The 18408-nt window shown below is 30.6% G+C and overlaps 2 protein-coding genes across 12 annotated transcripts; one reads left to right on the top strand and one right to left on the bottom strand.

The window, feature by feature from the left end:
• Positions 1-117: 117 nt before the first annotated feature.
• Positions 118-2161, top strand: LOC124497121 (fatty acyl-CoA hydrolase precursor, medium chain). Its single transcript, XM_047060730.2, has one exon. It carries the CDS (start codon positions 118-120, stop codon positions 1972-1974), a length of 1857 nt encoding a protein of 618 aa, XP_046916686.2. The 3' UTR covers positions 1975-2161.
• A 134-nt stretch (positions 2162-2295) lies between these two features.
• Positions 2296-18308, bottom strand: slo (calcium-activated potassium channel slo). Of its 11 annotated transcripts, none has more exons than XM_075733102.1 (20): positions 18273-18308; positions 15307-16121; positions 10974-12370; positions 10606-10626; positions 10169-10265; positions 9976-10087; positions 9240-9391; positions 9063-9155; positions 8923-8997; positions 8756-8847; positions 8166-8691; positions 7829-8097; positions 7675-7751; positions 6654-6764; positions 5671-6135; positions 5028-5057; positions 4527-4788; positions 4193-4468; positions 3223-4129; positions 2296-3156 (listed from the first exon to the last, which is right to left on the bottom strand). In XM_075733102.1, exons 3-20 carry the CDS (start codon positions 11525-11527, stop codon positions 2821-2823), a joined length of 4455 nt encoding a protein of 1484 aa, XP_075589217.1. In that variant the 5' UTR covers positions 11528-12370; positions 15307-16121; positions 18273-18308; the 3' UTR covers positions 2296-2820. The 11 variants fall into 11 exon arrangements, with proteins under 11 accessions (XP_075589217.1, XP_075589218.1, XP_075589220.1 ...); XM_075733103.1 differs by having other exon boundaries at positions 5028-5054; XM_075733105.1 differs by lacking the exon at positions 5028-5057.
• Between the last annotated feature and the right edge of the window lie 100 nt (positions 18309-18408).

Below are 18408 nucleotides of genomic sequence, written 5' to 3'. Positions count from 1 at the left end.
CTGAAAATTATTTCCCTCTCATCATCATATTTCATATAAAAATGCAATTAATCGAAGATCAGCAAGGAAATAATTACAACAGCAACAAAATTTTTGTTACATTTTCTGCTGTTAACAATGATTTTCTATTTGTTATTGTTATCATTATTAATGGTGTTATTATCAACAACAGTAAATTCATCCATAACATGGGAACAATGGTCAAAGAATCAGAATATTAAAAGTGGAAATAACTGGAACAATAACAACAACAACTGGAAGATTATCGACAACAATAAACACAGCAACAACAGAAGCATTTATTCGTGGACATCATTACCGGATCGAATTGTATCGTTAAAAAATGGTGCACGTGTTCGTGGTAAAATTGATACAAGCGCATCAAACAAGGGAATGTATTTTTTCAAATCAATCCGTTTTGGCGAAGTACCCGTAAGATTTGGCTTACCAAAAATGGCCCGGCCATGGTCAGGTATTTATGATGCTACATTTAGCCGTGGTGGCTGTGCACAAGGTCTACCATTCATATCTAGAATTGAAGAATGTCTTTTCATCAATATCTGGCAACCATTTGATAGAAATAATCTTAATTTCGAATTAAAACCGGTTATTGTATATTTTTATGGTAGTGGATTCAATTTTGGAAATATAAATATACTTTCTACTCAACTTTTTGATGGTGGTCGTATTGCTGATTTAGGTGATTGTGTATTTGTCACTGTTCAATATAGACTAGGATCATTTGGTTTCCTATACGCCGGAACGGATCGTGCACCTGGTAATCAAGGTGTTCATGATATGATACTGTCTTTACGTTGGATCCAAGAAAATATTGATCGTTTTGGTGGTGATCCACGAAACGTTACAGTATTTGGTCAATCAGCTGGTTCGATGAGTATCTCGACCATGATCATTTCACCATTAGCACGTGGTTTATTTCATCGTGCAATCATGAGATCTGGTTCAATCAATGAATATTTAGCATATTCACCGGAGAATTCATTGAAAAATTCGAAAAAATTTGCCAAAAGAATGAAATGTCCCATACATAATATGGACATGATGGTCGATTGTTTACAGAACAAAAGCGTGGAAGAATTAACATTCAAAACATTATCATTCAATCTTCCGGCTATATTTGAAGGCAAACAAATGTTCCTTATGTATGGCGATAAAGGCGGTATAATGCCTGAAAGACCAAGTAAAATGTTAGCAAAAGGAATTTATAATCCAGTCGATTTGATTAGTGGTTTTACATATGGTGAATTAGGTACAATAACAACATATATATTGCCTGAACTTATAAATGGTATACGTAAATTTACATATGATGATATGAAAAGATTATTTCGAAAATCATTAATGGCACTGCAAGGACCACCGGATTATATACGTCATATTTTCAATTTTTATACAAAAAATCTTCGTGAATATCCAGCCAATACAGAATTACGTCGTACACTTGTTGATACATTATCTGATGGCATAATGATTTGTCCAACATATCTTTTTACGTTGAAATATGCACAAATGTTGTCAAGAAATTCTTCCAATACAAATCGTGTTTATTCATATCGTTTTGATCATTTTTCGCCATATATGATGTTAGTATTATGTTTCCGGTGGATGGGACCATGTCATGGGGCTGATGTACCAATCATGTTTGGTATGGCCGCATCGCCAAATCTATTGCCAATAATATTTACATCAACTGATACAAAAATTAGCAAACAAATCATACGAACATGGGTAAATTTTGCTCGCCATGGTAAACCGGGTGCCCATTTAGATGGATTAGAATGGCCAGAATTTCGTTCAACAAATCAACGTTTCGGTGATAATAAAACACAAATTGCATGGAAACAGATGATTATTGATCAACCATATCGTATAACTATTAATTCAAATTTTTATCGATGTAAATTCTGGGAACCAGTATTATTTCCCGATAATCCTGATGATTATGATGTTTGAATTATGAATAAAATTTCAATTAATTTTAATTAAATTTCAAAATTTTTTTTTTTTAATTTCAATAATTTTTTTTGTCACCTAAACAACAACAACCAAACGCACACACACACACATGCACGCATGCATAAATAAACAGAAAATTTTAAATCAAAAAAATTTTTCGTGTTTTGTTTGCTTTGTGTCGTATACGAAATTGGGGAATGAAAAACAAACAAACAAATGATGAATCGACTGAATGAATACGACTAACTGACTAATAGAACTTAATGGATTCAGAATGTGGAGAACAACAACACATAAAATGATCACACAAAAAGTGAGTAATTTTACAAATATATGTTCATTTTTTTCAAATATAACGGTGGATGATACTGGAGAACAGCAAGAAAAAAAATGGATTAAATTATAAATTGTAAAATGGGAAAATTCATTAAAACAACAACAACAACAACAACAACAAAATAAAATAATTGTAAACTTGAAGGGGAAAAAAAGAGGACAAAAGTTTGAAAAATATTTACAAACAAAAACAAAATCATCAAATTTCAATTTTTCGAAAGTTTTCTTTTCTTTTGCTGTAGTGCTCTGAAATATGATTATGGTGTTATGGTTGAGTTTTTTTTTCTTTTTTTTGTTTGTTTGTTAAATTTTCTGCCGGGCAATGTGATTATTGAATGATGACAATGGTGATGATGGTTATGTGAATGATGACAAGACAATAGAATCACGAATGATTTTTTTGTTTTGTTTTTGCTGAGTGAATTTGTTCTGAGATGTGCACATTATGTAATCAATAAATTAAATGAATGAATATGGCCCGTCAGTCAGAGCACTACAGAGTATTTGTCAACTTGGTGGCTGTCCAGTAACAATATTACCATGTTGACCGGCCACTGTAGGCATTGTAGGATTATTAGATATCATTGATGTATTTACGCCCGATGATAATATATTCGATGTTTGTGATGATTGTGGTGGTTGTGATTGCGGTTGTTGTTGTTGTTGTTGTTGTGATACAACTACTGGTCCACCACCAATACCACCAACAACACTACCGGATTGTAAATTATTGGTTCCCATAGCACCGGATGTAGCGCTTGTTGATGATAATTGTCTAGATGCACCACGGCTACGATCTTTATAATATTCAAGACCAGGATCAAATTGTAACAAAACAAATATCTATAAATAGGGGAAGGGGAGAAAAAGTGTTAAAACTGTAAAAAATAAAACTTTTTTTTTGTTTACCATATCACTTGGTATGAGTATAAGGTCATTTGGTGGATTTGTTATTACATAACGTTTTGTGGATGCTTCAGCCGTACCAGATGTATCACGAAACCTATAAACACCAATACATAACATTCCATATTGTCGTAAGGCAGCGACAAATAGGTCACCATATTTGCCACTTTCACCATATTTAGCCAATGGTCCATCATATAATGATATCTGTCCAGCTCGACATCGGTCTCGATTTTTCAGCGTTTCCAATGTTGAATAACCACCACGAAGACCGGCACCTTCAGCTAGAATTAGCTCTAGTTCTGGGGTGGCACCACCAGTTATCAAAGAACGTATTAGTGTTAATGCATTTGCATTGAAATATGTCGTGGACATTAATGAATCCAATACGGACACAGCGAATGCTGTACCACAAGCAAAAGGTTGTGTCAGATATAATTCTGTATCCGGATCATCATCATCATCTTGATCTAAAAATTGTACATTCGTATCATTGACTAATTCGGTTATCAATGGAACATTTGAACCATAAACAGATCCACGTCTTTGGACAACTAATGGTGGTGGTGAACTACCCGGTATTCGTGATCCAGGATCAGGACAAGCAGCATTATTCGTAATAACACCGATCGTATCATCAAATGTCATTGCTTTGATATTTAAACTAGCCAAAATGGCTTCTTTATCCGCCAATGTTGGATCATCGCTAGATGATATTTTAGCCGATAAAATGACACACATATCGCATAGATTGATATTAACAGCACGAAGATCAGCACGTGATAATGGTGATCCATTCAATACACTAATTTTTGGTAGATTCTGTAACATTTTCCATTCACGACGTAAATAATCAACATTACCAACAATAACAACATGTTTCAGTTCATGATAATGAAAATTTGAAGCTCTGTAATGATGATTTCATTTGAATGAATTAGAAATAAACTCAATATATGAACAATACACAAACCTTAAAGGCATAACCAGATTACGTAAACCAATCAATGGTGAATCTGGATCGGCAAACAAACAAACAACAACATGTCCATTCAATACGGTCATTGCTGCCTGATTACGATCCAATATACAATCTTCAATTGGCCTAGCTGGACACCAATGAAACATGCCGGTTGAATCATATTTCATTTCAGTTTTTTCAAAATCAAAATCTTTTGAATCAATAAATCCGGCTGATGGTGCAACCGATACGGATGTCCCACCATCTGTAGGACGTGCTGCAGCTGGCCTAAGTTTAAAAAAAAAATTTCAAAACTTAAATCCATTCACTAATTAGATATATTTACATTAATTTTTTCACTTCATATGCTAGATGCATTTGTGGTCCAAAAGATGATCCAGTAGGTTGTTGTTGTTGAGATGTTGCCGTTCCAGGGATGGCTGTAATTCCCGATTGTTTTACCGGACTATGTGCATTCGGTTGTTGTTGTTGTTTAGTACCGATAGCAGCAGTTAATTGTCCGGCAATATTACCAAGTTGATGTTTACCATTACGTGCTGCACGTCTACCACCAGTAGATGAACCAGATGTAGGTGGTATTAGATGCACTGGAAACAAGTGAAATAAAAAAAAAATGATTATTATCGTCGTCAATATATTATATTAAATTTATTTTTATAAACAACAAAAATTTCAAACGGAAACTTTAACTTTTCAACATGACAATAAAATAACGAAATAATATACACACATACACATCATCAATTGATGTATGTGAGTGGGTGGATGGATGGATAGATAGATCAAAGCAAACAAAAAAACAAACAAACACATAAAACACACTTACTGCTTTCACTTGGATCACCAAAACCATCTGCTATTTAAAAAATACACACGCAGGTAGAAAACACAGACATAAATTTAGTGATTATTTGAGCAGAAAAAAAGCGGAAATTTTTTTTTAAAAATGATGACGATGAATGACATTGAACGTGGACAGAATACACATGGAGAGCGAGAGAGAAAGAGAGAGAGACAAAAATGGCAAAACGCACACATAAATTTAGCAGAATTTTAAATTTTTTTTTTTAAATGAAATGGAAAGAAAAAAAGATGAATTAGTTGGTATTTTAGAAAAAATATAAATCATTTTTATATATAGGAAAATGAATGAAAACGGAAATTAGAAAAACACATGCAGAACCAAAAAAAAGAATCCAAAAAAGTGTGTGATGTGGTGTGTGCGTGTGTGGAATGTGTTTTTTTAATTTTCAGGTGCAAATTTAATTTGATTTTTTTTTTGGTGAAAATTAGTTTTTGAAATTATCATTTACGAAATTCCATATAACAACGAATGAACAAATACCGGTGAGATTTTGCTATCATATGAAAAAAAATGTGCCAACAACAACAACAACAACAACAACCATAAAACAGCACAAGAACAAATAATTAACCTACTATATTGTGAAACAAAAAAAAAGTTTTACCTCGAAATTTTCTTGATAATTTCGGTAAAATTGTTGTTGCTGTTGTTGAACATTGTGATTGTGGACTATTCATCATCATCATACTACTACTACTACTATCAATAATTGAAAGATTTGTCGTTATATTCATCAATGATAAATTATTATTTGAATTAATAAACGACGTTGTTGTTGTTGATGATGATGTTGGTGGTGTTGCAGAATTTTTTGATAATAATAAACCAGGAATATTACTTGTACTACGTGAAGTGGTGGTGGCCATTAAATTTGAACTTTGTAATTGTTGTAGTTGTTGTCGATGATGATGATGACGATGATGATGATGATTACCGCCGCCACTAGTATCTTGTGGTTGTAATGATGACTGATCATTACTACTAATACTATCGATACGTTGATGACAATTATTATCGATTTGATGATTGTTCATATCGATTAGATGACATGATTCATCTATTAATATGTCTATTATTATTATGTTGATGTTTTTGTTTGTTTGTTTGTGTAATTTAATTCAATTCGATTAGCGATTAGTTAAAGTGAAAGAGAAAAATTTTTAAAATTTAAATTTAAAAAAATAAAAAATTGAAAAAAAATATTCATCATCTAACTGGTGCCTGTTGTTTGTTTTGGATCAAGAAAAAGTTTCTAAATTGACTTTTTTTAATGGATCATCGATTAGTGTCTTTTTTCACTTTTCATTCAGAAATTCTTGTTGTTCAAACACACACGCACACACACACACACACACACAGAAAAATTATTGGGACAAATGAAAAATTGATCGAAAGATGGGAATAAAAGAGACTGGAGTGTGGGGGGAAAAAAAAGATGGAAAATTTTCAAAACACAAAAAAAAACGATAACAATAAATTTAGATGAACGAAAAAACAAAAAAAAAAGAATATATGGCACCATAAATAAAGCACACAGAGAGAAAAAAAATGTGGAAGTAATAAATATGAATAAAACAAAATACGAACGATGATCAGTAGAATCCAATAATCTTGTGGTAATCGTATTTGAATGACGATTAATAACATTACTATTGACCGCTTGTACAACACGAACGCCTTTTTTGAATATTGCGCCCACTGGATGAATGGATGGATGGATGGATAAATGGATAAATCACATGAAAAAACACAAGCAAAGCACACACACACACATAGATATATGGAATAAAGAGAAATGATGGAATTCGGTTGTTTTTGAACGGGTGGGTAGATAACCAGAGAATATTTTTTTTTGTGGTTGATTTTTTTTTAAGCAATGACATTTTTATGGTAATATAAGCCCAAAGAAACCATGGAAGCAGCAGCAGCAGCAGTGGCAGAATTTCATGATACAAAGAAAAAGAAAGAGAGAAAAAAATTTGATGCTTTAATGAAATGTGTGTGGTGTGGAATAAAATCGATTGACTTTATCTATCAATGTTGGAATTTGATAATGAAAAAAAACAAAAAAAAAACACAGAAAGATTCATGCAAGAAAACACGACAACCAAGGAATTCTATCAAGAATAGAATCCGATTAGATAGACAATTGAAATTTGAGAGATTAGGAATCAGAATCAGAATCTCTCCCTACAAAAGAATTATGGGGATGAAACATACAAAACAAAAACAAAAAAAACGACAATGACGACCAAAACTTTACACAACTTTATGAAAGCAAAACTTGGACGATAATAATAAAAATAAAGAAAGCAAAAAAAAAAGTTTTCTCTCAATAAACGATGGTAAACAAACCAAAACACAAAACATATTTATCATCATGCAAAAAAAAACATAAACATAAAATGAAAAAAATGGTGGACAAAAATTGAAGATGAAACAAAAAACAAATGAACAGGCGTAAAGAAAAATTTACAACGATTATATATATTCAACTGGAAAAAAGTTTTTTTTCTGGTTGTTGAAATAAAATTGCCACTGATTTTTCATAGTAAACACTGGTAAAACTAATGGGTTTTTTTTGATCTTGTAGATATTTGAAACTTACAATTTTTACATTTACATTTACGAATCAATTTTTCATCTTTAACATCTTCGTGACAATTTTTACAGAACCAAAGTGCCCTAGAAACAGAAAAAAAATTGGAAATTGAAATTAAATTTGTCGATCAATCAAATCCAATCCAGTTATGTAAATTTACCGTTTAACTTCATCGGCACTTTGTGCAATAAAAAATCCTTGTGTATTTTGCTGTATACGGATAGTACCTTTTGGATTGATCACAATCTGTGTTTGGCCATCTTCATTATTCACTTCAATAGCTAATAATAATAATTTTAATTTAACAAAACATAATTCTGTTGCTTGAGCAAATGTCATTGCAACGAATGCTGTGCTCAGATTTTCCGTATACATTTCCATACCGGTACCACAAAGATAATCATTTTGCCATTGCGGTGTATCCGGTGACTATTGATTGATGAGAAAAAAAATTAGAACAAATAAAAATTTCAACAAAATTAGAAAAAAAAACTAACCGTTTTAAATGAACGCATTGCAAATAGATTGGCCATCATTGTACTGAAACCAGGAGCTAAACATGATTGAGCAATAAAGCCTAATTTTAATTCACTAACACAGATAACATCATCACCACGTTTCCAATTCCATGATGGTATATTCAATAGATAGGCTTTATTATGATATTGCATTAGCTGAATGATGACACGAATATCATCGCTATAATTTTTTATTGAAATAACACGCATTATATTTGCCGCATCTTCTGCATCTGGATCTTGACAATATTTATTCGATAATACAAGACATGCATCAGCTTCATGTACTTTGACACGATTCAAATCGATTGGATTCATTACGGAACCTTGGAAAAATGCTACGGTTGTAAAATGTCGTTTAATCAGACCTTCTAGTTCCAGATCCGGTGGTTTTCGATGCAGAAATACAACTTCAACATCAACATCTTCACGATCTTCGTGTAGAAAATCTTTTAGAAAATGGCTTACACTTTCATATGTGATATGACCACAGACAACGATATGCCTATACGCAAAAAAAAACAAGATACTTTCATCGATCAAAAAAAATTTTTCATTAAAAATCATACTTTTTGGCTGGATTTTTCTGATAATTTCCCGCATATTTAGATGGATGGCCAACTAGTTCAGTTATTTCGGGTACCAATGATGCAAATACGGCCTTTTATCATCAATCAATCAAATATATAAATTTAGCTACGATCATTGCATAGATAATTATCCATAAATAACTTACCAAACCAACGAGAATAAATAAAACAATAAATGTACGACCCAATGTTGTTGTGCAATGTATATCACCATATCCGACCTTGAAAATGAAATTTAAAAAATTATCGATTGATTGATTTACATTTAAATAAAAGAAACACTTACAGTTGACATGGTAACAATGAGAAAATATACACATTCCCAATAGGATATGAAATGGCCATTATCAAAATTTAATGGATCACCAGAATTTTCGAGCTGGAAGAAACGTATTGAAATTAAACAACAACAACAACAACAAAAATTCAATAAAAGGATGAAAAAAAAACATTTTTCACATACCAAATGTATGAGACCGGCTGCCGTCAACCAGACCGACACTACAATCGATACTAATTGAGCTAAACGTATCGATGATGATGTTTTCAATACATTTAGATATTGTAATATATCTGGAAATGACATTAAACGTAGTGCACGTAAAAAACGTAAACCTTGCACATTATTTTTTTTAAAAAAATAAATGAAACAAAAAAAAGACGAAGAAAAATTAATAAAAAAAAACTTGACAAAACTGACACAATGACAATTCACATTCAAAATTCTATTTCACAATAAATGTCTGTCTGCGTGTGTTTGTGTATGGGCGGTGGTGATGATGATCGAATTTTTTTCTATTTGTCAAAAGATTGAGTGAGTGAGCGAGAAAATAATCATCACCATCACCATCATCATTATTTACATAAAAAAAGAAACATGAATGAATTACAATGAAAAATTCATTTTTTGCCGTTTGCTCGATAAAAAAAACAAACTAAAATGAAATGAAAAATAAATATTTGGATTACAATTGAACAATGAGAAAACAAAACAAATTTCAACATTTTGAATTATCACCAGTTTTCGTGTGCAAAAAAAGTTTCAGACTGGGATTCATACATTCATTTTATTATTCTTGGCCTAATGCTAATTCTATTGATTTTTTTTCCTGTTCGTCGATTATTCTCACTTGTTTTTGTTTTTCTGGGAAAAGAAAAAAAGGGGTTTTCATCGGAAAAAAAATCAGTTTTACACTTACCAATCCAAGTACGATCCACATATATTGACACAAACGACGGTGGAATAGTGAAATAATCGACAAATGAATAAAGCTCTAACATGAACCAAAGTTTATCGGAAGCAGCTATAAACTGTGAAAATAAAAAAGCAAAAAATTCGATTACAAAAAAAAAAAAATTTTTTTTTTTTTTTGGACTAAAAGAAAAACTTACTCGTATAAAAAAATAAACCATAAAAAAGATGTTCAATGCCAGATCCACTTGTTGTGTTGGATTTTCATTCCATTTCTGACATTTTTCAACACTATCACTGTGTGTATTGTATAATTTGATGAGAATGAATGATGTTTTGTAATTAATTTTTTTTTTTGTTGGATGGATACGTTGTTTGTGGATTAAAAATGTGTAAAGAAGAAAATTTGGTGGTAGTGATTTTTATAATAAAAAAAAACAAATGACACAAACAATAAAAGGAAGGTGTACAGGAAGGTGTTGTAGTAGGAAAAAAAAGGAAACGAAAAAACAAACAAACAAACAAAGAGAGAAAGAAATAAACAAACGAAAAAAATAGAAAGAAAAAATGATCAATGATAAATCAAGGCATTATGTGTGCGCATGTTTGTGTTTATGTGGATTATTTGAATAATTACCCAGCACCAGGTGGACCAGTACTGTTATTATATTTGAAAAATAAGCAAAAGGAAGAAAAGTTTTCATTCAATGGAAATCGGTGTGTAGGTAGGTAGGTGTGTAGGTGGATGGAAACCAAAAAAAAAAAAAGTTTCCAATCAAAAGTTGTTATAAATTGAATGTTTAGAAAGAAAAAAAAATAGAGAAAGAGAGAGATAGAATAGATATTATTAGTTTGATTTGTTTTCAACACTACATGGACATTATATTGTTCTATTTTTAATTTTTTTTTTCGGGCTAAGGAATTGGTAAGAAAATTCTATCAAAGTTTTCATTCATGGTGAAACCAAAAAAAAAAAAAAAAAAATCATTTCCATCGCCCACTTACTTGGATGCATCCAAAAAATAGATAACTAATGATGCAATTGATAATAGGAATACAAGTACGACCAATATACGGCCAGTAGTAGATTGGCCGGATATTAATTCACCGGCCCAATCTTTTGCTTCGGTCATCCATCCTAATTCTTGTTGTATTAATGGTTGTGAATCGGTTAGGCTATGTGATTTGAGATCTTTAAGATCACATGATGATGATTCTAATAATAAATCTTTATTGCCACCATGATGACCTTGTTGTTGTTGCTGTTGTTGTTGTTGTTGTTTATTACCGGGACCTTGTCCACCGGATTGTTGTTGTTGTTGTGATGATGATGATGAACCAAATAATACACCAGAGAATATGAATTCAAAAAATCGATATATTAAAACAATAAAAATTCCGGCTAAAAATGTAAATATACTGGACAATAAGAATGCCCACCATTTACGATCTTTAAGACAAGCAGCTTCATCCGGTGAATATGTTGGTAATGGACCAACACGGCCAGGTATTTGGCCATCACGATATAGATCATATTCAGAATAGGCAAGTAGTAACATTTTATAATTGTTTATTATATGTTACACACACACACCTACACACACAATTGTCTTGTTTTTTGTTTGTTTGTTAAGAATTCAAACACACCAAATAAACATCTTAATTCAATGCTGTTGTTGTTGTTGATGATGGTAGTGGTGGTGGTGGAACAAAACAATGGTTTCAATATAATGGAACAAGCTCTTGCAAATGTTGATGGCATGTTTTTTTCATTTTTGGTAAATCGTAGGTAATATTTTTCGCTGATGATGTCATTGAATGAATTCACAACCAAAAAAAAAAAAAAAATTCTTATCTTTCCAGCCACTTTTTTGAAATTAGAACAAGAAAAAAAAATGATCAAAGATAAGACACACATGTAGAGAGGTTGTTAATGATGATGATGATGATGATGTTTTTTTACCACTTTTTCTATCGTTTAGGATATGTCCACTTTGAATTAATTAATTGATTAAAATCAATCGATCATATTGAATAGTGTGTCCCAGAGAACTGTTTTTGTTTAGAAGTAATGATGAGGAATATGAGATGTGATGACGATGATGACGAGAGACAATAACATTGAGCATCCATTGGGCTTATATATTCAATTTAAAATGAAAAAAAAATTCCAATTCTCGAATGAATTTGATTATTAGATTTTCCAATCAATCTGATTTCATTTCATTTCGGTATCTTTTTTTTTTGCTGAAATTAACCATCCATCCATCCAGCCAACCAACCAAACAAATGGAATTTTCGTTATGTGTGTGGTAAAGAAATGAAGAAAAAATCAATCCAAAGAATAGAGAGAGAGAGAGAGAGAGAGAGAGAGAGAGACGGAAATTTTTTTTTCTCAAGTTCTAAAGTGTGTGGAATAGAAAGAAAAAAAAATCGAAGAAAAATAGTGATTAAAAAGAAAAATTCTGAACAAAATAAAAAACGAAAACGCAAACGCAGTCAAGGTCATCATCCATAATCATCATCATCATCATCATCATTTAGAGTATTTTGTTCAAAAAATATGACAAAAAAACCTAATTTCATTTCACTTTCACTAATCGATAAAATGAATCGATCGAAGTTCCACCAACACCACCATCGACGAGCTTTCCAAAAAAAAGTCGGTTTTGACATTTAAAATTAAAATATCCAAAAAAAAAGAAGCAGAAGAATCTTGAATAAGACACAAAACATTCATGAATGATGATGATGAACGAATTGTATCTAAAATATAATCGGATTGGAACAACAACAACAACGACGACAATGATGATGATGAGCAACGGATTTTTTTTTTTAAAAAAAGGTTTGTCGAACTACCAACAAAAAAAAGTTTCAATTCATTAAAATTGTTGACGTCACATTGTTGCTGTTGTGTGGGTGTGTGTGTTTCACCCAAACGAATAAAAAACAACAATGTTGATTGAATATATTTGAATTTGGAACGGAAAATGAATTTTTTTTTTTTAAACCAACCAACAACAACATCATCTTTAATAAATTAATGATGATGATGATGATGATAATATTTCGTGTTGCATGTAAAAACAAAATAAAAAACAGGCAAAAAAAAAAAGTTTCACAAGACATCATTGCGTACATTTGTGAATAAACTTGATTCATCATCACCAGCAACAACAAGAAAAACACGCAAACACATGACAGAGAGAAGTTCCCGTTCCAGGAACAAAAAAAAAATTCTACGAAAATTCATTCAAACTATGGATGCATAATGGCTAAACAAATAAAAAAAATGCTAGTTTTTTAGACCATATTTCATGAGAAAGAAAACAAAAAAAACCGGTACCCAGGCAATTTTGTTATGTATCAATTACATCATTCATATTCAAACACACACAGTCATCACAGTCATTAGCAATAGCCAGCACAGCTTTGAGGATTCACTCAATTCAAATAAAAAACACACACACACACACATATTAAATTGATATTTAGAATGTTTATAGTCTGTGTGTGTGTGTAGCGGGAAAATGATGATGATGAAGAAGATTCTCTAAAGATAGAAACATAAGAATTGTTTTTCTTTCTCTCTCTGTGGTTTTATTTTCGGTAACAACCACCACCACCACCACCACCAGCATCAGCATCAATATTTTGTTTCTCATCACAAGCAAAAAAAAAACATTCATCATTTCACAATTAGTGTATATAGATATATAAATATGGGAAAAAAAAGAAAACCCAAAAATAAAATATATAACCATCACACAAATGAATGGCCAAAATATGTTTGTTGTTGTTGTTTTTTAGAAGAGAGAGAAAAAAATCATAATTTGGTTTTTGTTTTTTTTTTTGTTGTCTCAACTGATTTTCGACAAAACAAAACAGAAAAAAAACGATTCCATCTCCACACTGTATTGGTTGATTTGTATATTCAAAAGAATCCGTTTTGAGGATCAATGATGTTTTTGAAATTTAAAAGGATTCTCATAATCATCATTCAATCTTAGTTGTTTTTCTCATTTCTGAACAACAAAAAAAAAATGAAAATATGTCAAGTTTTGTAAAGCTTTCATATGTTTGAAATATTCATTCATTCATTCATTTTGCTTTTAGCTTTGCATTTTATTTGTTTTTTATTTTTTGCATTCAAACAAACAAACAAACAGACAGACAGACAAAAAAATTATTGTTATTGTCATTATTATTTATTATTTTATTGCTACATTTATATGATTTTTGTTGCTGCTGTTGTTACAATGAATGAATGAATGAATGAATATGCCATTAAACATGGAACAGAAAACAAATAAATTGCATAGAATCAAGAATTGAATTCTTGTTCATTATTCTTCTTTTCGTAGTATAAAGATAAGAGAAGAAATAAAAAGATGTAATAATATTCATTTTTCATATATTATATTTTTTACGATCATTAATTCGTTTTTATATATGATGACGAAGATTGTTCACAGAATGAACATGAGAAAAAGAGAGAGAGATTGTTCAAGTTTTTTTTTAAATGTAGCAATTATTTCTCTTTCATCTATTTTTTATTTTATTTGTTCTGTTTGATTGATTATTTTGTTTTTCAATTTGCATTCGATTCGATTCGATTCGATACGATTTAAATTGAATTTCATCAATCGATCCATAAAGAACATTGTGAATGTATCGACATGAACACACAAACACACACACATATCAATCAATCAATTTGAATAACAATTTTGTGGACAATAAAAGCCAAAAAAAAAGATTCGATTGATTCGATTGATTCCATTGTCCGTTAATTGATAGATTTTTGTTTGTAGCAAAAAATAAAATAAAAATAGAATGAAACAAAAAAAAAATCCCGTTCAATCGACATTTGTTTTTTTTCTATTGCTGTCTTTTTTTAAAGTTCAAATCAAATTGTTATTTTTGTATGTGTGGGCGTTTTTTCTTCCATATTTATCATCATCCTGAACATCAGTGTCATTGTCGAATGAATAAATGGCTATGGCGATGATGATGATGATGATCATAGTTCATACGTCATTATTAACCTCGACCATCGACGTTGTTTTGTCGAATTATCGTTTCCAAAACGAGGTCGATGACGATGATGACGAAAAAAAATAAGAAAAAAATTATAATATTTATATATTCCGATGCCACGGAAATTCCCACACACACACACACACACACACACACACATACACGAACATATTCAAGCTAAACAATGTGAATGAATTTATTCTATCATCTACGATCAAATAAAGATGATGATGATGATGATGATGTTGCACCAGAATAACCTTTATTAAAATATAAAAAAAAATAATATTCTTACCTTTTTTGGGATGTTAAAATTAACAGACACAAGAAAAACAGTTGACCTGAATAAAAAAATTTTTTTTTTGTTGATCAATTTGATTGGATTCTATTATTTCGATGTCATCGATTATGATGAATGAATATTGTGTTCAAACACAAACACACACACAATGATTGATAATTAAGTCATCGTTATCAAAATGTAATGATGATATCCAAATAATTCGATTGATTACACTAATTAATTAATCTGAACCTAATATATTAAGGTTGATACACAGGCAAATATTCATCCAATCAATCTAAATCAGATTAGTTTACACATCACTAATAGAATTATCATCATTGATGAATCGATGTAGAATGAATATTGCTGTTTGGCAATTTTCAAAGACTATCAAATCAAAGCTATGTAATCAACAAACAAACCCAAACACACACACACACACACATTATATTATCATCATTGGAATTCATTTTTTTCACTCTTTTGAATTTGATAATTGTAGATAATGAAGTGGAGTGAAGAAGAATAAGAAAAAAACCGGATGTATGATATGGGAAAAATGAGCAAAACGAAAAAAAAAATTCTTCAAGAGGATGATTCTTAAAAACGATGATGATGATGATGATGATGATGATGATAATGTTGATGTTTGATGATGACGATGATGATGGTAAGTAGAAGAAGAGTAGAAAAAAAAACGAACAACATAAACATACCACACATAAAAACATAGAGAGAAAGAGAAAAAAAATCGAACGATTTACAACAAACAGACAGACTTGGTCCAAGAATCGTATGCACGCAAATAGAATTTGATAGAAATTCTGTTTATAGAAAAAAAACATGAAACAAAGTAGTGGCATATTAGAAATATATATAGTTAATATAATATATGTGTGTAGATGTGGAATCGGGAATATTCTGAGTATCCGGTGAAAAAGGGATAGTATTGCAAATGCATGTTTTTTTCTGTTGTTCGTTAGTATAAGTTAAGTAGTGGTTAAGTATAATTTTTTTATAAATCAAATGTAAAGAATATTCTTTTATGAATATTACTGCTACCATTACTACTAATACTACTACCACTGGAATGGAAACTGTTAATCCTCAATAATATATAGTAATAGCAATCTTGATGATATAGAAGGTGAATCATTCGAATTTATTCATGAATGGATAGATTCTTGTGTTGATGATGATGATGATGATGATGATTCAAACCGACCGACCGAGAAACCCAATTCCAGAACATACTCTCTCAATTCTTGGTCTTTATTTTACCTCAAATATTTTGGTTTTTTTTTGTTTTTTTATCATTCATTCATTCATTTTGAAACTCTCATAAGGCTGGTCCATTTTTTTTCTTTTGGTTTCAAAATTTTTTTTTTTTGCTATTGTTCTTGTCCATACATACACACACACACACGCAAACACATTGTTATATTAAACATTGTGGTTTTGTTTAGAAATAACTCAGGATTATGAGTTTTTTTTATCGGTATATGTGTGTGTGTGTGTGTGTGTGTTTCATTGCGTGTCATTGTTGTTATCACACACACACACACATACAAGAAGTATGAACACATCCAACAAATAGATTATATCATGGAACAAAACTAAAAGTTTCACACACACACACACACACACAAATTCACAGTCTATATTTCATGTCCATTTTATTTTTTGGTCATGGAAAATAGTGGAACCTAGTGTAATTCAAATAATAAAAAAGAGAATTCTTTACCTGTGTGTCCGTGTTTATTATATATATAATCTATGTGTTGTAGCATTTTTTTTAATGATTGGAATCTACAGAATTTCATTCAATATATTCTATAGAATCACAAATTACATCATCATTGTCATTAATCAAATGTTTACCTGTTTATGTGTATGTGTGTGTGTGTTACTGGCTGGAATTTATGAGAAAAATGTCATTATTGCAGGGAAACCATAACGATAACCACACATACAGAATTGCTAACATTTCAATCTATCAATCAATCAATTAATCAAAATCAAAAGTGAATTTGGATGTAAATTTTTTTTTATTGTGTGACAAAAAAAAATTTGAATCAATGAAATCAGATGACCACATTGAGTAACGATAAATTGAATTCGATTAGCCGAAAACCAACAGGAATGAATTTGATTAATATCAACCGACCACCACAACGGAATGACACAAATTCAATTTTGATAATTACCCAGAAAAAAATTCGATTGATCCAATTTTTGTAATGACATAAAAAAACGAATGAGAGAGAGAAAGAGAGAATAAACCGAATGACCATTTATTGTGATGGTCAACCAACCATGAAAATAAATTCTGGTTCGGTTTTTTTTTTTTTTGCTGTGTTTTATGTTGATGAATAATTTTTCTAGTTTCTACAATCCAAATGGATCAAAAAGATAATCATCAAGATCATCATCATCATTATGATAATGAACCATGACTATGAAACTCATCGGATAATAATAATAATAATGATGATGATTATCTTTGGTGGTTGCTATTATATATGAATGACCACAATAAATCAACTATAAACCATTCGGCAAATTTTTCCAACTATTTTCACTGTTGTTGGAAAAATTTGGTCAAAATTTCATTTCAAATAAAAAAAAACTACATGATTTACGATAGATTTTTTTTTCTCTGGCAAATTCATGCATATGACTAAATTATTATTATTTGATTAATTAAGAATTATGTTAGACACATGAATTGGAAAATTTTGTCATCATCATCATTGTGTGTGTGTGTGTGTGTGTGTGCATGCATGTTTGACAAAAATGACTATAATAAATATTAGCTTGTTGTTTGTATCATATGAAATTCTTTTTTCTGTTTATTCTATAGAAATGAAAATAAATACATGCATGTGTGTGTAGTCCCTCAAAGGGAATTGAAAAAAAAATGTTTCCCGGAAACCGGAATTTCCGAATTAAAACAAAAACAAAAACAAACTTACATGGATACAAAGACAAAAACATCATCGAGAGAACAAAAAAAAAACATTTCATTTAGTCGATTGTTCAAAATGGTAATGATGTTTTGTGCTACTGTATGAATGATTTGTTGATTATTTTCCAAACAATCGGCCATTT

The sequence above is a fragment of the Dermatophagoides farinae genome, chromosome 7, assembly GCF_024713945.1.
Source record: "Dermatophagoides farinae isolate YC_2012a chromosome 7, ASM2471394v1, whole genome shotgun sequence".
NCBI classification, from domain to species: Eukaryota; Metazoa; Arthropoda; class Arachnida; order Sarcoptiformes; family Pyroglyphidae; genus Dermatophagoides; species Dermatophagoides farinae.
Note: the sequence above shows the minus strand (reverse complement) of the source record. Positions and strands in the feature narration are given on the sequence as shown.